The 18,253-nt window shown below is 52.8% G+C and overlaps 2 protein-coding genes across 3 annotated transcripts; one reads left to right on the top strand and one right to left on the bottom strand.

Moving 5' to 3' along the window:
• The first annotated feature begins 1,402 nt into the window (after window positions 1-1,402).
• FNDC8 (fibronectin type III domain containing 8) lies at window positions 1,403-8,065 on the top strand. Its single transcript, XM_059908218.1, has 4 exons — window positions 1,403-1,611; window positions 4,923-5,289; window positions 7,122-7,358; window positions 7,913-8,065. Exons 1-4 carry the CDS (start codon window positions 1,403-1,405, stop codon window positions 8,063-8,065), a joined length of 966 nt encoding a protein of 321 aa, XP_059764201.1.
• Window positions 8,066-9,664: 1,599 nt separating this feature from the next.
• Window positions 9,665-18,253, bottom strand: NLE1 (notchless homolog 1). 2 transcript variants are annotated; one of them, XM_059907188.1, is made up of 13 exons: window positions 18,196-18,253; window positions 17,916-18,059; window positions 16,686-16,903; window positions 16,004-16,083; window positions 15,108-15,184; window positions 14,833-14,930; window positions 14,299-14,491; window positions 13,686-13,821; window positions 13,494-13,540; window positions 12,429-12,631; window positions 10,735-10,894; window positions 10,558-10,628; window positions 9,665-10,010 (listed from the first exon to the last, which is right to left on the bottom strand). In XM_059907188.1, exons 1-13 carry the CDS (start codon window positions 18,232-18,234, stop codon window positions 9,998-10,000), a joined length of 1,479 nt encoding a protein of 492 aa, XP_059763171.1. In that variant the 5' UTR covers window positions 18,235-18,253; the 3' UTR covers window positions 9,665-9,997. The 2 variants fall into 2 exon arrangements, with proteins under 2 accessions (XP_059763171.1, XP_059763172.1); XM_059907189.1 differs by lacking the exons at window positions 14,833-14,930; window positions 16,686-16,903; window positions 17,916-18,059; window positions 18,196-18,253 and having other exon boundaries at window positions 16,004-16,020.

Raw genomic sequence — 18,253 nt, 5'->3', positions numbered from 1 at the left:
CGCGGGCGGCGCGGAGCCGGGTGCCCTGCGTCGAGGCCACCGCGCCCAGATCTGCCACCCTGCGCCCGCGTGCGTCTCTGCCTTCTCCCCGACCTCGCCTCCCTGCAGGCCTCCCAGGTGCAGCCTTCTATGCTGAACACTGGGCCAGAACGTTCGATCGGACGGACCATCCCTACGCTCAGGGACGTACTTGTTATTGAGGGAAGACAGCAAAGAGGAAATCAAATAAATCAGATAATTACCGATCGTTTGATGGGTGCTAAAAAGCAGCTGAGCACAGAGAGGGCATCTGCTTCTCTATTTTCCAAATAAAAGAATTTGTAAATGAAAGACAACGAAAACCCTGAGTATATAGAACACACACACACACACAAAATAATTTGGTATTTTTAAATGTCCTTTGCTTGACCTCATCCTCTGGAAGAAAGAAAACAACTTTACAGGGTTATCTCCTCACAGTCCAGTAAGGTAGGTGCTATGTTTATTCCTGTCTTACAGATGAGGAAGCTGAGGTGCAAAGAGGTGAAGTCATTTGCCAAAGGTTTCACAGCCTGTAAGGGCAGAGCTGGACTTAGAGTGGACAAAACCACATGTAGGTGCAAAGCTAGTGCTGTTTTAACAGCACCCCCGTCCCCACCCCCCGAAGTATTGAACCTGGACCCCCTGCATTGGGAGCATAGAGTCTTAGCCACTGGAACACCAGGGAAGTCCCCCTACTGTGACATGGTTTCCTTGAGAAAAAGAAACAACACAATGTCTGGCCCATTTCTGTATGCCTCTGCAGCACCCACCATTGTCACTCAACACATGAAGACACTTGGGGTGAGGGTGTGGCAGAATTTAGAATTCCAGCAGTAAAACCTGGGTATATGTGAGCTATGAACCTCATGAACCATCCAGGCTTTCCCTGTGCTTACACAACTGGACGAAGGGGGTTTGCTGCCTAGGATTTCTGGATATAGAGTCTCAGGATTCTATAGACAAAGTCCCCCACTCCCAGAGGCCCAGTCCAGTACTGCCTGCCTGCCTCCATGCCCAGGTCCCTTTGTATCACCATCAATCTCCTCCTTCCTAAGGCAGGTCCAAAGGGCACCGGTGGTGAGCATTCTTTTAGATTTTCAGAGAAGGGCAGGGCTGCTGTAACCACAGAGCCTTAGCCCAAGGGGTGTTGTAGTCTCTTCCTTGGCTCTACCCACTCCTAACATTGGCCCTGGGCAGCAGCAGCCTCAGATCAAGGGGGAGGCTGGCCCCTAATTGTTACACTCTCTGACGATTATGAAGTCAGCTCATTGCACCCCCATCCCACCCAAACTAAGGGTGTGTCCTCTGCCTCCAGTTTCTCTCTGCTTCCTGTCAGCTTGGTTGTCCTGCATGGTGACGGCTGTGGCCCCAAACAAGGTAGATGGCATCAGAGACACTCTACAAAGTGGGAGATGGAGAGGAGACCGTGCTGAAGAAGGAAACCCTCAACGTTTTGAACACACTCAATCAAATGTCGAAGCCCTTTCCAAACCCCAAGTCTATGAACAGGACCGTCACTACCAAAGGACTCCCACTTTCCTCAAGGGGCAGTTTGGTTAACTCCTTGAAGGAAGATGCCATCAATCTACCGTAAGACACAAGTCTGGTCCTTTTCTCCTTTCTAAAACCAGACCTGGGGGGTGGGGGTGGGAAGAGGGGCTCGAAGAGGCAGTACTTCCTTGACTTATCACAGTCAAGACGCCCAGGGAAGAGCATGTGTGCAGGTTGCCTATGGCGTCCTGACCTCAGATCAGTTCCTGGAGGCATGCCGGCCTCCGCCTCCGGGAGGCCTTCCAGGATTAGTCAGAGGTTTCCTGGCGGTGCTTGTCATCCTGCTTTGTCCTCGTCATCCTGCTTTGTCCTCATCATCCTGCTTTGTCCTCATCACCCCCACACAGACCCCCTGCCCCCTCCACTCCCCATGGCTCCTTTGCCTCATCCTCCCTATTGTACGTTCACCTGCCTGGTTATGTCCCCCCAGTAGCCTGCCTGCCTTCAGATTGAGGTTTGCTGTTCCTCCTCAGTGATTCTGGGTTTCCTTTACTTCATTTCACAAAACTCTTTGAGCACTTAGGTGTCTGGCCCAAGGTTAAGTTCTGAGAATGCAGAGCCAGAAAGCACAGTCTCTGCCTTCAAGGAGCTCCCAGCCTGGTTGTGTGTGTGTGTGTGTGTGTGTGTGTGTTGGGGGGCTATCAGGCAAGAATTGAGACTATTACAGCATGGTCTGCACTATGACGGGACAACTGGAGGAACCAGAGGAGGCTTAGTGTAGCTTGGGAGGGGGTGAAGTTAAGGGAGGCTTCATGGAGGAGGTGACTCTCGTAGGAAGGGAAGGAATTAGCCAGTGGAGGGATGGTGGTGTGGGTTGATGCGGACTGAGGGAACTGTCTGCCGGGAAGTTTCATGGGTGTGTGACCTGGGCAGTCACACACAGCCCGACACTTAGAAGTGCCCTGTGCTTAGTTTAATGCTCAGATGTCACTGTCTTGAAATTCTTAATAATTTCTGAAGAAGGGGTCCTGATTGTATGAAAGAGATATGGTGTCCACTCCCTAAGGGACCTGTAAGTAAGCAGGTATGGCTAAAGTGATGGATGCTTGTAGGAAACTTCCTGGTATGGGGCAAAAGTCTTGGGCTAGGAGCCCAAGTTTAAATCCACATTCTACCACTTAGATATAGGGCCATAGACAAGTTAAATAAGATCAGGGACCCTCGGTCCCTCATTTGTAAAATGGGGCCAACACCATCCAGCAGGACTGCTGTGAAGATCACTAAGGCTGCCTTCCATGCCCCTTCAGCACTGGTGTTTCCAGTCAGTAAGTCTAAAGTAGAGATTCGTTAGGACAATCTATAGTAAAACTGACATCCATACCCAGACTCTTCAGCCTATAAAGGGCCTTGGTGGGGGAATCATCTATTCCAAGCATCCACCAAGGGCTAACATAGGAGGTTTGGGCTGATCAGGATTTCTCAGGGGGAGGTTGATGGGGCTGGAACTCAAGGAGGAAAAATTTGGCCTTGATCAACCAACCATGAAGCTGGAGGCTATCCTGGCATAAGGGATGTAGGGGTGTGTGTAGGTTGCTGGATCTGGCTAGAGCAGCCCGGGGAGAAGGGGGATGAAGCAGTGGAGGGGAGCCAGAAAGCACCAGAAGAAGATGGGAGCTGTGTAGCATAGGGCCCAGGAGATCTGGGTTCTGGTTCCAACTCTGCCATGGACTTACCCTGTGACCTCGGTCAAGGTGCTTGGTCCCCAAAGGCCTTGTGACCACTCTCTCTAGACAGGGTTCTTCAGACTGAGAGTTGTGACCCATGAATGGGTCAGGAGCTCATTCTGGTTGGTGGAGACCAGTATTACAAAAATGAAATAAAATAGAATTGAAAATTTCAAAGCACATCACACACAGAGTAAGGATTGGTTTGTGAAACATTTTAGTTACATGTGTATGTATGAGTATACTAGCTTGCCAAGAAATATGTATTTCTTACTTTGGCTTAAGAGAAAAAAAAGATTTGAAAGCCAAATGTTTTGGATTCTGTACTTCATCAGCAAAACCTTTTAAAGAGTGGGGAAACATGTACAAGATTTTTCTTTGTAATAGCAAAGAATTGGTAAGAAAGAATACAAATATCCATGTAATAGAAAACATACAGCGGTTAAAATGATTGAACCAGAGCAGATTAATCTAAAATATACAATGTTTTAAGTAAAAAACAGCAAGCTGCAAATGGGTATGTACTGAATGATACCATTTATTTATATAAAGTTTAAAAATATGCAAACTAATAACATATGAATGTAACAAACCTATAAAGACACATGGGGAATAATAAATACAAAATTTTAAATTTACTGCACAAGCTACCTCTGAGTGGGAGGATGAGGAGAGAGGTGGGGGAGTGAAGTATACAGGGGCCTTTAACTACACTGATAAAGATTTAGTTCTGAGCTGGATGGTGGCTAAATGCAAGCTTAATATATTACAGTATGTTCATTTCCAGTTTTATTGAGACACAATTGAATTTTAACAATGCATTAGTTTAAGGTGTACAACATGATTTGATAATTGTATATATTGTTAAATCATTACCCTAATAAGAGAAGTTAACATCCATCACCACAGAGTTACAAATTTTTTGTGTTTGTGATGAGAACTCTTAAGATCTAATCTCTTAGCAACTTTCAAATATACAATACAATATTGTTAATTATAGCCACCATTTTGTACATTACATCCCCATTAATATATTAATCTTGATATCTTGGAGTGTGTCTAAAAACTTTCATAATTTAAAAAATTTAGAATGGAAGAAAAAAAGTTTTTGAGCATTCATCCCAATATATGTATATTTATCTGTACTGTTAACTTTTACATGCTATATATTAATAAATATTGTTAAATGTTATAAAACCTAAGTAAATAAATTAGTAATTACATAATAAGCAATAGTAAATAAATATTAATAAAACTTGATTTATTATTTTTCTTTTAGATACTTTTAGATATTTTTCCATATCCCGGTTAGATCATTGTGGTCATTCCCTAGGGTGTTCGCACCCCACTTTGGAGGAAGGACTTAAGGTTTCAGCAGTGTTTCTAAAAATGTGGTTCTCAGAACGCTTGCATCAGAATCATCTGAAGATCTTACTAAAGATGCTTTAGCAGCTTCCCCAGTCCCATTCCAACCGGGGACCAGGGACCAGGAATATGCATTTTTCACTAGTAAGTGCCCTCGTGAGTTTGATGCACTGCTGCAGAGCAAGAATGTTCTGAGCTGCTCAGAAGCAGCTGGGGGCTCTGGGTAAGTTGTGCCCAAGGCCTGCCCGCCAGGAGCTTCCAGGCAGCAGGGGCCGGGGTGGCCTCCTTCGTCTGTCTCACCTGTCTCCCCTCCCACTCCAGGAAGCAGATGCCAATGGAGGATTCTGAATGCAGCTCCGATGACGCCAGCATCTCCCCCATGTCATCCACTTTGTTGAATCCCATCAAACTGGCCGTGACCCAGCCCAATAGCAGCTTCTTTGCAGGGATGCTGGAGGGCGAGCTGAACAAACTCAGCTTCTCCTCGATGGGCAAGAGTACAGAAAAGGGGGACCTGGCCCTCTGCCCCCAATCTAAGTCCCAAATAGCCCCTGGTGGCCTGCTGGACCTTGACAACCCTGAGGTGGACACAGATACCTCCTCAACGCCCTCAGAGTCCTCTGTGGTCCTGGATGTGCCGGAGGCGCCCTTCATCTGTGAACATACGGTCAGCGATTCCACGGCTGTGGTACGTTTTCCCCTTCTTGTGCATTTGGCAAAGGCTTAGTGGCTGCCCCCGACGTGCCAGGCAGTGAGCTGAGCTCACTGGGGAGTGTGAAGATGCCTGCATCCCGACCTCAAGAACTCCAGCACAAGCTAGAGAGGGCTCAATGCTGTAGGAAAAGTTCAAATCAAGTGCCAATAGGGATTCAGAGGGAAAGAAATATTACTTCCAGGTGCAGAAATAAGCTTTGGTGGCATTTAGTAACATTTGAGCTGGGACACAGAGGTCGGATTTAAACATCTAGAGATGGGGAAAGGCACTGCGTGGAAGGCTGACACTAGCAGAGGCTCACAGGTGGGAAAGTATGGAAGGAAACACCTAGGTCCAATCCAGGGCTTCTCATACTTTCCTGTGCCTGCGGATCTGATCATCTGGTTACCGATAAGATTCCTGGGCTTCATCCCTAGAGGTTCTGATTCAGGAGGTCTAGGGTGGGGCCTGAGACTCTGCACTGCTAACAAGTTCCCAGGTGGTGTTGATGGCCCATGGACCACACGTCGAGTAGCACTGTTCTAGATACAGGGAGAGAAGAGAGCAGGAGTTAGTCTGGGGTCACCCTCCAGAGGTCCTTTAACATTACGCTGCGTTACAGATTTTTCAGTAAGCAGTAACGATTAGCTTTTTGCAAAGCTTTCTGTCAGGTGATAGATGCAATTTGAGCTATATTTTGGAAGATAAATCTGGAAGTCCCATTGTTGGATGGCCTAGAGCAGTGTTTCTCAGTGTGGTCCCTAGACCGCCAGTAGCAACAGCATCATAGGGAAACTTATTAGAAATTTAAATTCTTGCTTTCCCTACCCCCTGCTTGGGCCTCCTGAATCGGAAACTGGGGGCAGGGGCCAGTGGTCTGTGTTTTTGTGTTTTTGTTTTTTTTATAAATTTATTTATTTATTTAATTTTTTGGCTGCGTTGGGTTTTCGTTGCTGCACTCAGGCTTTCTCTAGTTGCGGCGAGCGGGGGCTACTCTTCATTGCGGTGCGCGGGCTTCTCACTGCGGTGGCTTCTCTTGTTGCAGAGCACGGGCTCTAGGCACACGAGCTTCAGTAGTTGTGGCTCACGGGCTCTAGAGCGCAGGCTCAGTAGTTGTGGCGCACGGGCTTAGTTGCTCTGCGGCATGTGGGATCTTCCCAGACCAGGGATCGAACCCGTGTCCCCTGCATTTGCGGGTGGATTCTTGACCACTGTGCCACCAGGGAAGTCCCCAGCGGTCTTTGTTTTAACAAGTCCTCCGGGGTATTCTGATGCACACCAGAGTAGGAGAACCACTAACCTAGTTAGAGGAGAAACTGGAAATGGGAGACAAGACACGTGACAGCAGGGCCAGGAATCTGCAGTGTTATAAAAGCTCTCTGAGATCCTGGCTTGGCAACCACTGTTGTAGTACAAAGTGTATGGACTCTGGAGCTATTGGTTTGAAACTTGGCTCTGCCACTTAACTGCTGTGTGACCACGGGCCAGCTACTTGCTCTCTCTGAACCTGTAACCCCATCTGCAATGAGTGAGGTGGACGAGATGATGGCTAAGGTCCCTTTCAACTTAAACAGTCTAGAATATGGAGTGAGGGTACACTCTGAGGTGGTTGAGGTTGCCCAGGGAGAGTTGCTCATGCTTTGGGCTGGTGGGGCCATATTTAGCGTTGGGAGTGCCTAACACTTTCCATCAGCTCTAGCTCAGCTCCAGCAGGAGCAGGGATGGGAGTGGGGTCTTCTGACCCACGTTGTGAGGGATGGCAGGGTGGTGAGGGAAGGCCAGGCCAGGCCAGGTCTGAGGAAGCCTCGGGGGTTCTCTTCCCCTAGATTTCCTGGACCTACGCCCCAGGCAAGCAGCAGGTCAGTTTCTACCAGGTCCTGTTGCAGGAGGTGGTCAGGAAAAATGATAGTGAGATGCCCAAGGCAAAGAATCGCCCATGGATCTTCAATAAGATCTTGGGCACCACCGTCAAGCTGATGGAGCTGAAGCCTAACACGAGTTACTGCCTGACTGTCCGCGCAGCCAACGTCGCTGGGGTGGGGCAGTGGTGCAAGCCCTACAAAGTGAGCCCTGGGAGAAGGCGGGCCCGAGGGGTGTGGACCAGGGGTTTTGGAGGTTGGGAACACCCCTATACCCCCACGACTCGTCCTCTTGCTGGCTTTCCTTCTCCCTGGGCAAATAAGCCTCAATTCCAGGCCACTCTCCTCTGGGAGGGTTCAGGGTTCAGCCACTTTGGGGCCCACTAGGAATGCAAATTGATCTTTTCATTCATCTCTAACGAAAGTCTCCCAAAGCCATTGGCTTCTGGATTCTTCAACTTAGTGTCAATAATTGTGAGTGGGTCAGGAAGTCAAGGGCATTGAGGGTAAGAGAGGGAAGAGGCTAAAGCGGGACAAAGAAGGGAACAGCCTGGGGGTGGGCAGGAGAGGCCCCAGTAAAGACAGCACACAACTGGGGAGGCACAGATTTGAATCATGCCTCTTTGTTCCTGTTCCTGGTGTCAATGAATAGGTTGGTAAGGCTGTCGGAGACCCCATTTAGCAGACAAACGAGGGGGTGGCAGAGTCGAAGAGGTGAGCTCAGGGTCAGGAGTTCTGAGGACTTTGGTTTATTTCAGTTTGCAACCGTGGCTACAGACTTGAACAGCTTCCCCGAGAACAATCCCATCCAGATCACCGTGCGGCGCAAGGAACCCCAGCGGAAAACCATGTCCATCGGGTTGGAGGACATGCGGAGGCTAGAAGATCTGGAATACCTCTTTCCCTACTAAGGGGGAGGGTCCCAGGAAGCCCCTCACCTACTTTCAGCTTCGGCCTAGGGCCCTTAGGAACCGGAACCATGAAATGTACCAGCAGCACCAAGCCAGGGAACCGCTGACTATCCTGCTGGTCCCGGGCCTGGGGCCGAGGCCAGATGGGAGCTCCACTCACCTGGAGACACCGCAGGCCTGGCCAGGTCAGATCAGCCTCCACTGCCCATAGCTGCTAGGCTTCCTTCCCCAGATCTGGGCTGGTCCAGGTCCCTCATTAAAACCTGCAGGTCACGCAGCACCTTGGAATTCTGTTTCATGCCGCCGACAGCCTCAGCTGGGCTGCTGCCACCCACCCTCCTGGCTTCTGCCAGGACCAAGAGTCCAGGTGGGTCAGGGGACGGGGTAATGAGATGACAACAACACCCTTTCCCCGTGGGAGGAGGAGATGGTCCTCAAAGATTAAAACACACACCAGGAAAAAGAGCAATGTTGGACAGAGGTAGCAACAGCCCACACACTGTCAGCCTCAGACTTGAGCTCTGGGGGACATGATGCAAAGTGCACAAGCTTTGGGGGGAGGGTCTGATTTAATTCTGTCTCTTCCTGGATGTGAGGGTACAGGCAAACCATTTAAGCTTCTTGGGCTCAATTTCCTCATCAAAAACATGGGGACGTGGTCTGACCCTTCCAGGTTTGGCTGTAGGGTTACTGTGAGGGTCACGTGAGAGCACAACAGAACAGTGCCTGGCACCGAGTAGGACCTCAGACCCCGCTGCCTCCCTCGGCCCCTCACGCAGCCCCCCTGCAGAGACGGGCCAGGTGGAAGCCAAGAACCACAGCCAGGAGACGATTTAACAGCACAGATGGGGCGGGGGAGGGTGAGGAGGAACAAGATGCCAGAAGTGCCGTGGCCCCGAGTGGTCCATACAAGGATGGTTTGGAAGTCAACCTGAGTAGATGCACCTTGGTATTGGAAGAGAAAGTGGAGGCAAGACGCATGGAGGGCAAGATCTTGGCCAAAGGTTTGAGGATGTCCTGGTGGGGATTCCCTTCACTATGTGAGTCTTCACGGGGCAGAGAACCACCCTCCCCATTACACCACTCCCGCTTCCTCCAGAGCTCCCGCCACAGCACGGCCTGTTAGAGGGAACCCTCCGGGACAGCCGCCGCCCTCCTCTCTGTGCTGCGAGAGCCCAGCGGGGCTGTCTGAGGCCGAGGAAAGCACCCCAGAGCAGCACTGACCAGCACAAGTCCTTGTGATGGTCAAAGTGTCCTCTACCTGTGCTGTCCAAATCAGTAAGTAGCCCTGAGCTAGTGTGACAACTGCATTTCTAACTGGACCGAATTCTAGTTAATGCAAACAGCTTCATGTGGCTGGTGCCACCAGAATGGACAAGACAGCCTTACGTCATCCTCTGGCCACTAACATACGGGCTTCAGCCCATCTCCTCAGCCTCAACTGGCCTCTCCCTCGTAGGCACGGTGGGAAGAGAGGAAAGGCAACTTCCTGATCAGCATGGTTTTGGTGTAGCCCAGAGGGAGGGGCTAGACAAGCTGACCTAGCATAGTCCTCAGTAAAGCCCTGAGAACCTGGGACAAGAAATCATAACCCAAACACACAAAATATAAGTTATTTATTTGGTCACAGAATCTGGGGTCTGACCCTAAATAGACGGCATTTAGAAAAGGAGGCAGGGGCAGCAGTAAGGGCCAGTCAACGCTCGGCCTCCCCCGTGCTGGCACCAGCGAGCTACCAAGTGATGGCCAAGGGCTGAGCTCAGTGATAACCTCCCGCGACCTTCGACCTCCTGCTCTGGGGAGGGACGCCACTGGGGTCTGTCCTAGGACGGCAGGCCACGCTCATTCTCAAGGTCATCACCCCGGCCTTTGGTCTCCATCCGGGCAGGCAGCTGGCAGAGGCTGAGTCCAGGTGGGGGTCCTTGGGATTTCTCATCTCCTCCATCTGTGGAGGGAGGGAGGGAGCAGGATGGGGATGCCACCTCGGGAGAGGGAGGCACCATACAATCCCAGGAGCCCACTAGGGGGAGAGCTTGTGGTCCCCCCTCGGTCTACTCCCCCGGCCCCGGCTACTGTCCCTGCTCCAGACACCTGAACTTAGGCCAGGCGCCCGCCACTGCCTCGGCCAGGACCTCATCCAGGGGCCTGGCCCCTGCGATGCCCACCACGGCTGTCCAATGACAAACAGTGGCAATCCTTTGCAAGTACACAACCCTCAGGTTCCAAAGTGTATTCACCTATCTTTGATCCTCCTGTCTCCTGGTAAGCCCCAGGAGACAGGTGAACCAAGCTCTCCACGACTGCACACTGAAAGGCAGAACAAAGATTTGAACTAGGTCACAGGACTCCAAGATCCAGCGTGCTAAGAACTACCGCCTCACGCTGGAGGCTACCGTCTCGGGACGGTGTGGGCACCTGGAGAGCCCTTGGAACTCTACACCACAGGGGACGGTCACAAAGGGCAGGAGAGCCGCCACCTCCCCCAAACTCACATCCGGAGGCATTTGTCCTTTCCACCACTTGCCACTCTCTGGCCATCTGGACTCCAGTCGACAGCGTATACCTGAAGGGAGGAAGGGGAGGGGGACGGTGGCACGGTGAGGAGGGTGCGGGAGGAGGGCCAGGCCTCAATTCCCCCTCAACCACTTGCCCACGAGGGTCGGCCGTACCTCATCCGCGTGGCCTGGCAGGTCTGTGACCAGCTTCTGGGCCTTCACATCCCACACCTTCAGTGTGCTGTCACTGCTGCCACTGACCAAGAGCCGGCTGTCGGCCGACCACGCAATCTGGTACACGGCAGCCACATGGCCACGCAGGGAGGCCAGGTACCTGGGCCGGGGGAAGGAAGACGAGGATGGATGTGAGATCTTCAAACACGCCTGAAGGGTCCTCTATGCCCACAGCGGTGGTTCTCAACCTTGGCTGCGTGTCAGGATTACCTGGGAACTTTTACAAAATCTCACTGTCTGGTCCCCGCCCCAGACCAATTTAATCTTTTCCGGTCATTACGATGTTGTAAAACTTCTCCAAATGAGTTGCTTCTAGAATGCTTCTTGCCAGGCCTCCATACCTGCTCAACTTTGCAAGCCTCGGAATCCAATGCAGCCGTCTGCTTAGCCCATCCGCACGACCCCACCCTCCCCCAACCACCCCGACAGGAGCCTGCTGACAGGTGGCATGGAGAAACAGTGGGCCAGGCCCACCTGGAACCTGGTCGGGACAGACTGGCTGTGTCTGCTGGTGCAAGTCGTTGGGCCTCTCTGAGACTCAGTTTCCTTATCTTAAAAAGAAACCGGGGCTTCCCTGGTGGTGCAGTGGTTAACAATCTGCCTGCCAATGCAGGGGACACGGGTTCGAGCCCTGGTCTGGGAAGATCCCACATGACACGGAGCAACTAAGCCCACGCGCCACAACTACTGAGCCTGAGCTGTAGAGCCTGCGAGCCACAACTACTGAGCCCACGCGCCACAATTACTGAAGCCCGCGCGCCTAGAGCCCGTGCTCCGCAACAAGAGAAGCCACCGCGATGAGAGGCCCGTGCACTGCAACCAAGAGTAGCCCCCGCTCGCCACAACTAGAGAAAGCCTGCGTGCAGCAACAAAGACCCAACGCAGCCAAAAAGGAAACAAAAGAAACTGAATGATCTATTTCACAGGGCTGTGGTGTGAAAATACACGGAGACTGACACATAGGTGCCCCTTCGGCCTCAAGAAGGGCTTCCTTGCTCCTTTTCTCGCCCACGCCTCTGCCTCTCCTCCTAACTAACTGCCAGGGCACTGTGCCTCGTCACACCAGTGCTTCTCAGACTTGAAAGGTGACCTTAAAGTGCAGGTCATCTGATCCCCAAGGTCTGGGATGGGGCCCAAGGTTCTGCATTTCCATCAAGCTCCCAGGTGATGCACTGCCTCACTTTGAGGAGGGCCAGATAAAGACTGGACCACAAACCTACACTTGTGCTGCATCCCCGGCCCTTGGCCAGCATTTTTTTTTTTTTTTGGCCATGCCGTACGGCTTCCAGGATCTTAGTTCCCCGACCAGGGACCGAATCCCTGGCAGTGAGAGCACAGAATCCTAACCACTGGACCGCCAGGGAATTCCCTTGGCCAGCTTTAAGATCATTTCTCTCCCTAGATATGAAAGAAACTAGCATTTTCAGCGCCCACTGAGTGATGGTGCTAAACAGACCACCTCATTTAATCCTTGTAACAAAGCAGAGAGGTAGGGGGTCTGCACATTCAGAAGAGGAAACAAGAGGCTCAGAAAATCCAAACACTTGCCAGGGCCACACAGCTGGGAAGCGGCAGAGCCAAGCTCGTTCCGGAGGAAGAGCATCGCTCCTCCCCTCCCCACGCCCGCCACTCACTTGCCCGTCCTGCCATCCCATAGCTTGATGGACTTGTCAAAGGAGGCGCTGGCGATGATGCGCGAGTCTGCAGAGAAGAGCACCTGGTTGATGAGGGCCTGGTGCCCCGTCATCCGTGCCAGGGGCTTCTTGTCCTCCGCCGGGGACCACAGGAACAGGGTGAAGTCGTCTGAGCCAGACACCAGCCTCTCTGGGCCCTGGCCCTGGGGAGGCACAAAGCACACATGGTCTCAGAGAGGAGAGCCCGACCTCGGCAGCGAACACACCACTGACTGCTCAACACCAGCACGGGGTCCAGGACTGGAGAAAGGAGGCTGGTTACTTCCCCCGAAGGGAAACTTCACGCACACGGGACGGGACCATTTCTCTGACGTGTAATTACATGAAGAAGCAAGGTACAGAGTGGTGTGTTAAAAAGGGGAAGGATTTTACATGTGGGCTTGTATACGCGTGTGTATCTGTGTTGTGTGTAGTGTACACGTACACGTGTATGTGTATATATGACGTCTGTGGAAGGAGACACGAGACACAGGTAGCACTGGATGCTTCCAGAAAGCATGGATGAAGGTGCAACAGAGATGAGAGACTTTCCACCATCTAAAACGGCCCCTACTGCTTTGTGTTCTTTGCATTTAAAAAATTTTAAAAAATTTTTTTGGCCACGCCATGCAGCATGCAGGATCTTAGTTCCCCGACCAGGGATCGAACCCCGGGCCCTTGGCAGTGAGAGCGCCGAGTCCTAACCACTGGACCACCAGGGAACTCCCCTTTTTGTTTTCTTTGAACTTTAGACCATGTGAATGTGTTACTGAAACTACATAAAATTTAAAAAGAGAGGTACCTGAGGATTGCAAATAAACAGATAAGCAAACAAAACAAAATGAAATAAAATGATCCCCAGCACATTATGGTTTTTAGGATTGTAAACTAGGATTATCAGGAACAACTTTCCGGAAAAGGTACGGTCTGAGCTGGGGCTAGGAGGGAGAAGGGCCTGAGCGTCTGCAGTATCTTGGGGACGAGGAGAAGAAGTGTGTAGAGCTGGCGGTGCTGGCAGATACTCACCCGCACGAGATTGTAGCGGCTCAGAGCTCTCTCTTTTAACTCCTGCACTGTGTCCAGGTATCGAAGGAGAGAAGGAACAAGGCTGATGAGAAAATCCAACACAAAGAGCAAGTACCCTCCCCAGCCTAGGTCCGCCTCTCGCATGTTAAGCTTGAGAACTGGCTCCTTCCCTTCCTCCTCCCGCTCACTCACAGGACCCTCGGAGGTCCTGGGCGTTAACTGAGGCCTCGGCTGGGTCAAAGGCCCCCGTGCGCAGGGCGTAGTCGGTGCTCAGGGCCATGGTGTTCACCCAGTGGCCATGGCCTTGCAGAGTCCGGCACAGCACGCCCTAGGGCGAAGGGAGGCAGGTCAGACACACACAGAGCACCCCACCCCGGGAACGCGCACCCCCAGATCAGCCCCAGAAGATGGGCACTGTGGGACTCCGAAGCAGGGCCCTCATTCACTGTGATCTGAATCAAATCACCCCTCTGGGCTCAAGTCTCTCCTCATTTGTAAAATAAGGGTACCAGCCCAGAGCACTGTTTCTGGAAATATGTTTCACAGAAGGGAAATGTCACAAAAAAGGGCTCTAGTCAAAAAAGTTTGGGATACGGCAGGTTCGAGAAACCTAAATAGGCTTCCTCCAGCAGGAAATTTCCAGAGCCTGACCATGCTAAGGGGTCCTGGAACCTCCGCTATAACGCAGCACCAAACCATAGGACCCCCGTTCCCGAAGCACTTCCCCAACCACCCAGGAAACAGTGGTCAACCTCCCTGGACCAAGATTTCCCCAGGCTGGTTCCGGGCCTCTCCCAGCTCTTACATCATGAGCCCTCCAGACTTTGATGGTGCGGTCCTGGGAGGCGGAGTAGAGAAGCCCGTCCCCTCCCCACCGGAGACAGGTGACTGACTGCGTGTGCCCAGTGAGGATGCGCTCACAGCGGCCCACAGCCGTGTCCCAGACCCGCACGCTGCCGTCCTTGGAGCTGCTGGCCACGTAGCGGCACTCGGGGTTGCTGGAAAGAAAGGGAGACGTGCCCTCACTTCTGACCTGGCAACGCCTGTCTTCCGATCCCCAGCGCGAAGACCAGGGATAATGTCTCGACAGCTTCCTGAACCCAAGATCTGGCTGCGCTGCAAGGTGGCTCTCAGGCCCCGTGATGAGCACCACCGCCCTCCCCCCGCCCCACCCGCGCAACACAGGTGCAGAAGACCTTCCCCATTGCCTGCCATGCTGTCACTGCCGGTCAGACTGTCTACCTTGTCCCCTCACATAAGACTCCTCTGCACCAAGCAGGGGAGGGCTACGGCTTTGAAGCCCTGGCTCCTCATTCACCCAGCTGTCAGTGTCACTCACGCATGGAGGGGCTCCCAGCTCAGGGCTGTGATCCACTTGCTGTGGCCGGCAAGGGTCCTGCCCACTTGCTTCCCTGTGCTTGGGTCCCATAGGAGAATCTGAAGGACAGCAGCTCATCGAAAATAACCCTCCCCACCCTTCCCCTGGTCCCACCAAGGGTCCCCCGGCCATCGCCCCCACTCATCCCTCCCAGAAGACCCCAGAACCTGATTCTGACCCATCTCGCAGGAAGGGAGCCCCAGAATCCCTGCCTAATTACCCTGACCCCCATCTACCTGGCCATTCTTGCAGCCTGAAGCCAGCTTCTTGCCGTCTGGGGACCAGGATATGCTAAGGACCCAGTGTCTGTGTCCTAAGAAAGCAATGGGGGAGAAAGGGGGACACCTGTCTTTATCCCCGTTGCCTAGCAATGCTTGGCACGCTGCAGAAACTCCTTAGCTAGCTGCTGAATAAATGGACGATCGAACAGAAGAGATGAGGCTTCCTAGGCAAAGGGAGAATCCTTCCCAAGTGCTAGGGCCGTGCATCTCGCCTCACAGATAACACTGCCACTTTCTAGTAGTTCCTCATGTGCTACGTGATACAAAGTTCTTTCACACACATCAGTCCTACAATTCTCATGATAGCTCTAGAGCATGGGGCAAAGCAAGAAGTATCATCCCCATTCTCCAGATGAGAAAACCGAAGCTTAGAAAGGAAGCAAGGCCTACCTACAAGGTCACCCAGCTAGTGTGAGGTCCCCAGGCCAGCAGCATCAGCAATGCCTGGGAACTTGAAACGCAAATTTCAGGTCACACCCCAGACCTAAGGAGACAAAATTCTGGGGGTGGGACCCAGAAATCTATATTTTAACAAGCCCTCCAGGTGATTCTGATGCACGTTCAAGTCTGAGAACCACTAGGGCAGAGACTGGATTTAAGCCTGGTTCTCCTTGCTACCAGGCAGTTAGCCCCTGCCCACAGCCCCACGCTGACTCTTCCGTCCAGTCTCTGCTTGTTTGTAAGTGGCTGGCGGGGCTCAAGGGTAAGGTCTCTACCTAGGAACAGGCAGCCACTAACTGGATGTCAAGGGGCTGGAATGTGCTCTGGGCCTCCTCAGGAACTAAAGAGCTGAGTGAATCAGCCCCCCGCCACTGCGTTAAAACCCCCTAAGTGGGTAAGTGGGTACTGACCCTGGCACGTGAAATGTGGTGTCTCAGTGCTGAGATCCCAGAAGCGCACAGTAGTGTCTCCAGAGCCACTGGCCAGGTACCTGGGGAAGAAGAGAGGCCACCTGACCTCTGCAGTGAGGACAAGGGGTGGGGCCCACCGGAAACACTGCACATGTACATTCCTGCTGCCTAGTCAATCATCTTCTGGGAACAGAATCTGGGACTGGAATTTTCTCTTCTGAGAAGGAGAAATATAACACCGATGCCATCTGGGAGAAGACTCCAGGAGGCCATTTCTCTCCTTGTCCTTTCTAAAAGGAATGGCCACAGTCATAACCAGATTTAAAGCTTCTTATTATCCTCATAGGATTGTGAGAAGCAAATAAACCCTATTTCTCAGGTGAACAACTATCTCAGAGAGAGGTTAAATGATTTGCCCAGGTCACATGGCTAAGAAGGGACAGAGGTGAGCTTGCAGCTCAGATCTCCTGAGGTCAAGTCCAGGAAGGGCTCTTCCAAGGCAGGTATCCTTGACCTTCAGGGACCAAACTCCACCGGGGAAGTCCCTTACTTGCAACCTGAGCCCAGAGCTTGGGTCTATGGTAGGCAGCTGGAGGCCCCATTGAGCATAACTTGGGGGTCCCCCCACCCCCGCCAGCAGCTGCACCCACTCTCTCCTCCATGACTCTGCAGCTGTCCTTACTTTCCTGTAGGGCTGAAGGCCACAGAAATGACTGCCTCGCTGTGACCCTCCAAGGAGCTGGTGCAGCGGGTCACAGCACGAACCCTGAAGATAGCCTGTGGCTGGTAGACGATGTCAAGGACCTTCTCTGTCTCGACCGCCTGTGACTCCAGCGTCCTCCCCAGGGAGGAGGTGATCTCGGCATCATGGACATAGAAAGCCAGTGGCAGGGGATCCTCCTGGAGGACAACAGCAAAGAGAACCCCCCCGCCCCCATCAAAGGATGGGCAAGGCCGCCTCCACCAGGGACCCCCACCCTCCGTGAGCTGTGAGCAGGCAACGCTTCCTACTTTTCAAGCCACCCTGCTTGGGTTACCCCCATCATTCCCCATTCAGCAGGAACTTTTTAATCCTTGAAGAGTGACTGCAAGACACTTACACACCACTTCAAAATCCTTTATCTGAATCTCACAACCACCCTGGGAAGTAGGCATTAATACTGACAGATGAAAAAAACTGAGGCTCAGAGCAACTAAGTGATTAGCGCAACGTCCTATTGCTGATGCCTAATTCAGTTTCTTCAGAAAGAAAACTAAAGTCCAGCATTAGGGTTAGTATATAGCATTATGCAGCGTTTTCTAAACCACCAGACCATGCTGCATAATGTGTAAGAAGCATCCAAGAAGCTGACTGAAAAAAGGCAGACTCTCTGCTTCACCCCAGGGTCTGGTGTAGCAAGTCTTGGGTGGGGTCCAGGTATTGCATTTTTAAACAGCCTCCCACCCCTCAACAGAGGGCAGCATTCTGATAAACACCGGCTTAGGAGAGCATGAGTTTTGAATCTGACACTTGGCTTCCAACTCCCAATCTACCACCTACTGCGCAGCGCCATACAAAGAATTGAATGATCCCAGGCAACACTGTAAAATGGGGATATTAATGACAATGGGAATATAATGAGGAGCTGTGACAAGGAATCACTGTTACGATGCACCCAATGCTTTCAAAACGCGGTCTCTCTCCGCAGGTGAACTCCCGATGGTGGGCGCGTAAAGCGCTCTCACACTGATCACATCTTCCGACCCTCCCCAAGGCAGACGGCACCGCCGGGTTGTTATCACCCCTGTGGGAGAGTGGTGGGGATGTACCCGAGACCTTCGGTCTCCTGATCCCCTGCGTCCCCAACCAGGGCAGCGCCGCCCGCCCCGCGCCCGGCGGAGAAGACGCTGGGCCGCCGGGCCCGCCGCTCACCTGGGCCAGCAGCGCGTTGCACACGAGCTGCAGCTTGTCCGGGGTGATGTCCACGGGCACGTCGAACGGGGAGCCCAGCAGCTGCCCGCCTTCATCCTGGAACTGCACTAGCAGTCGCTGCACGTCGCGCGTCGCCGCCTCATCCTGTGCGGACAAGCGCGGCGGGCGTCATGCACGCCGCCCGGACCGAAGGGCCCCCACTTCCGCCTCCCTCCGGCCTCGGGGACCCCGGCCCGAGCGCCCAGCCGCGGCGCCCCCGCCCCCACTCAGGCCCACCCACCGCCGCCACCGCCGCCACCGCCGCCGCCACCGCCGCCATCCTGCGTCCCCACGTGGAG

The sequence above is a fragment of the Balaenoptera ricei genome, chromosome 20 (assembly GCF_028023285.1).
Source record: "Balaenoptera ricei isolate mBalRic1 chromosome 20, mBalRic1.hap2, whole genome shotgun sequence".
Taxonomy (NCBI): domain Eukaryota; kingdom Metazoa; phylum Chordata; class Mammalia; order Artiodactyla; family Balaenopteridae; genus Balaenoptera; species Balaenoptera ricei.
The sequence above is the reverse complement of the archived record's forward strand: the minus strand, read 5'-3'. Positions and strand labels throughout refer to the sequence as shown.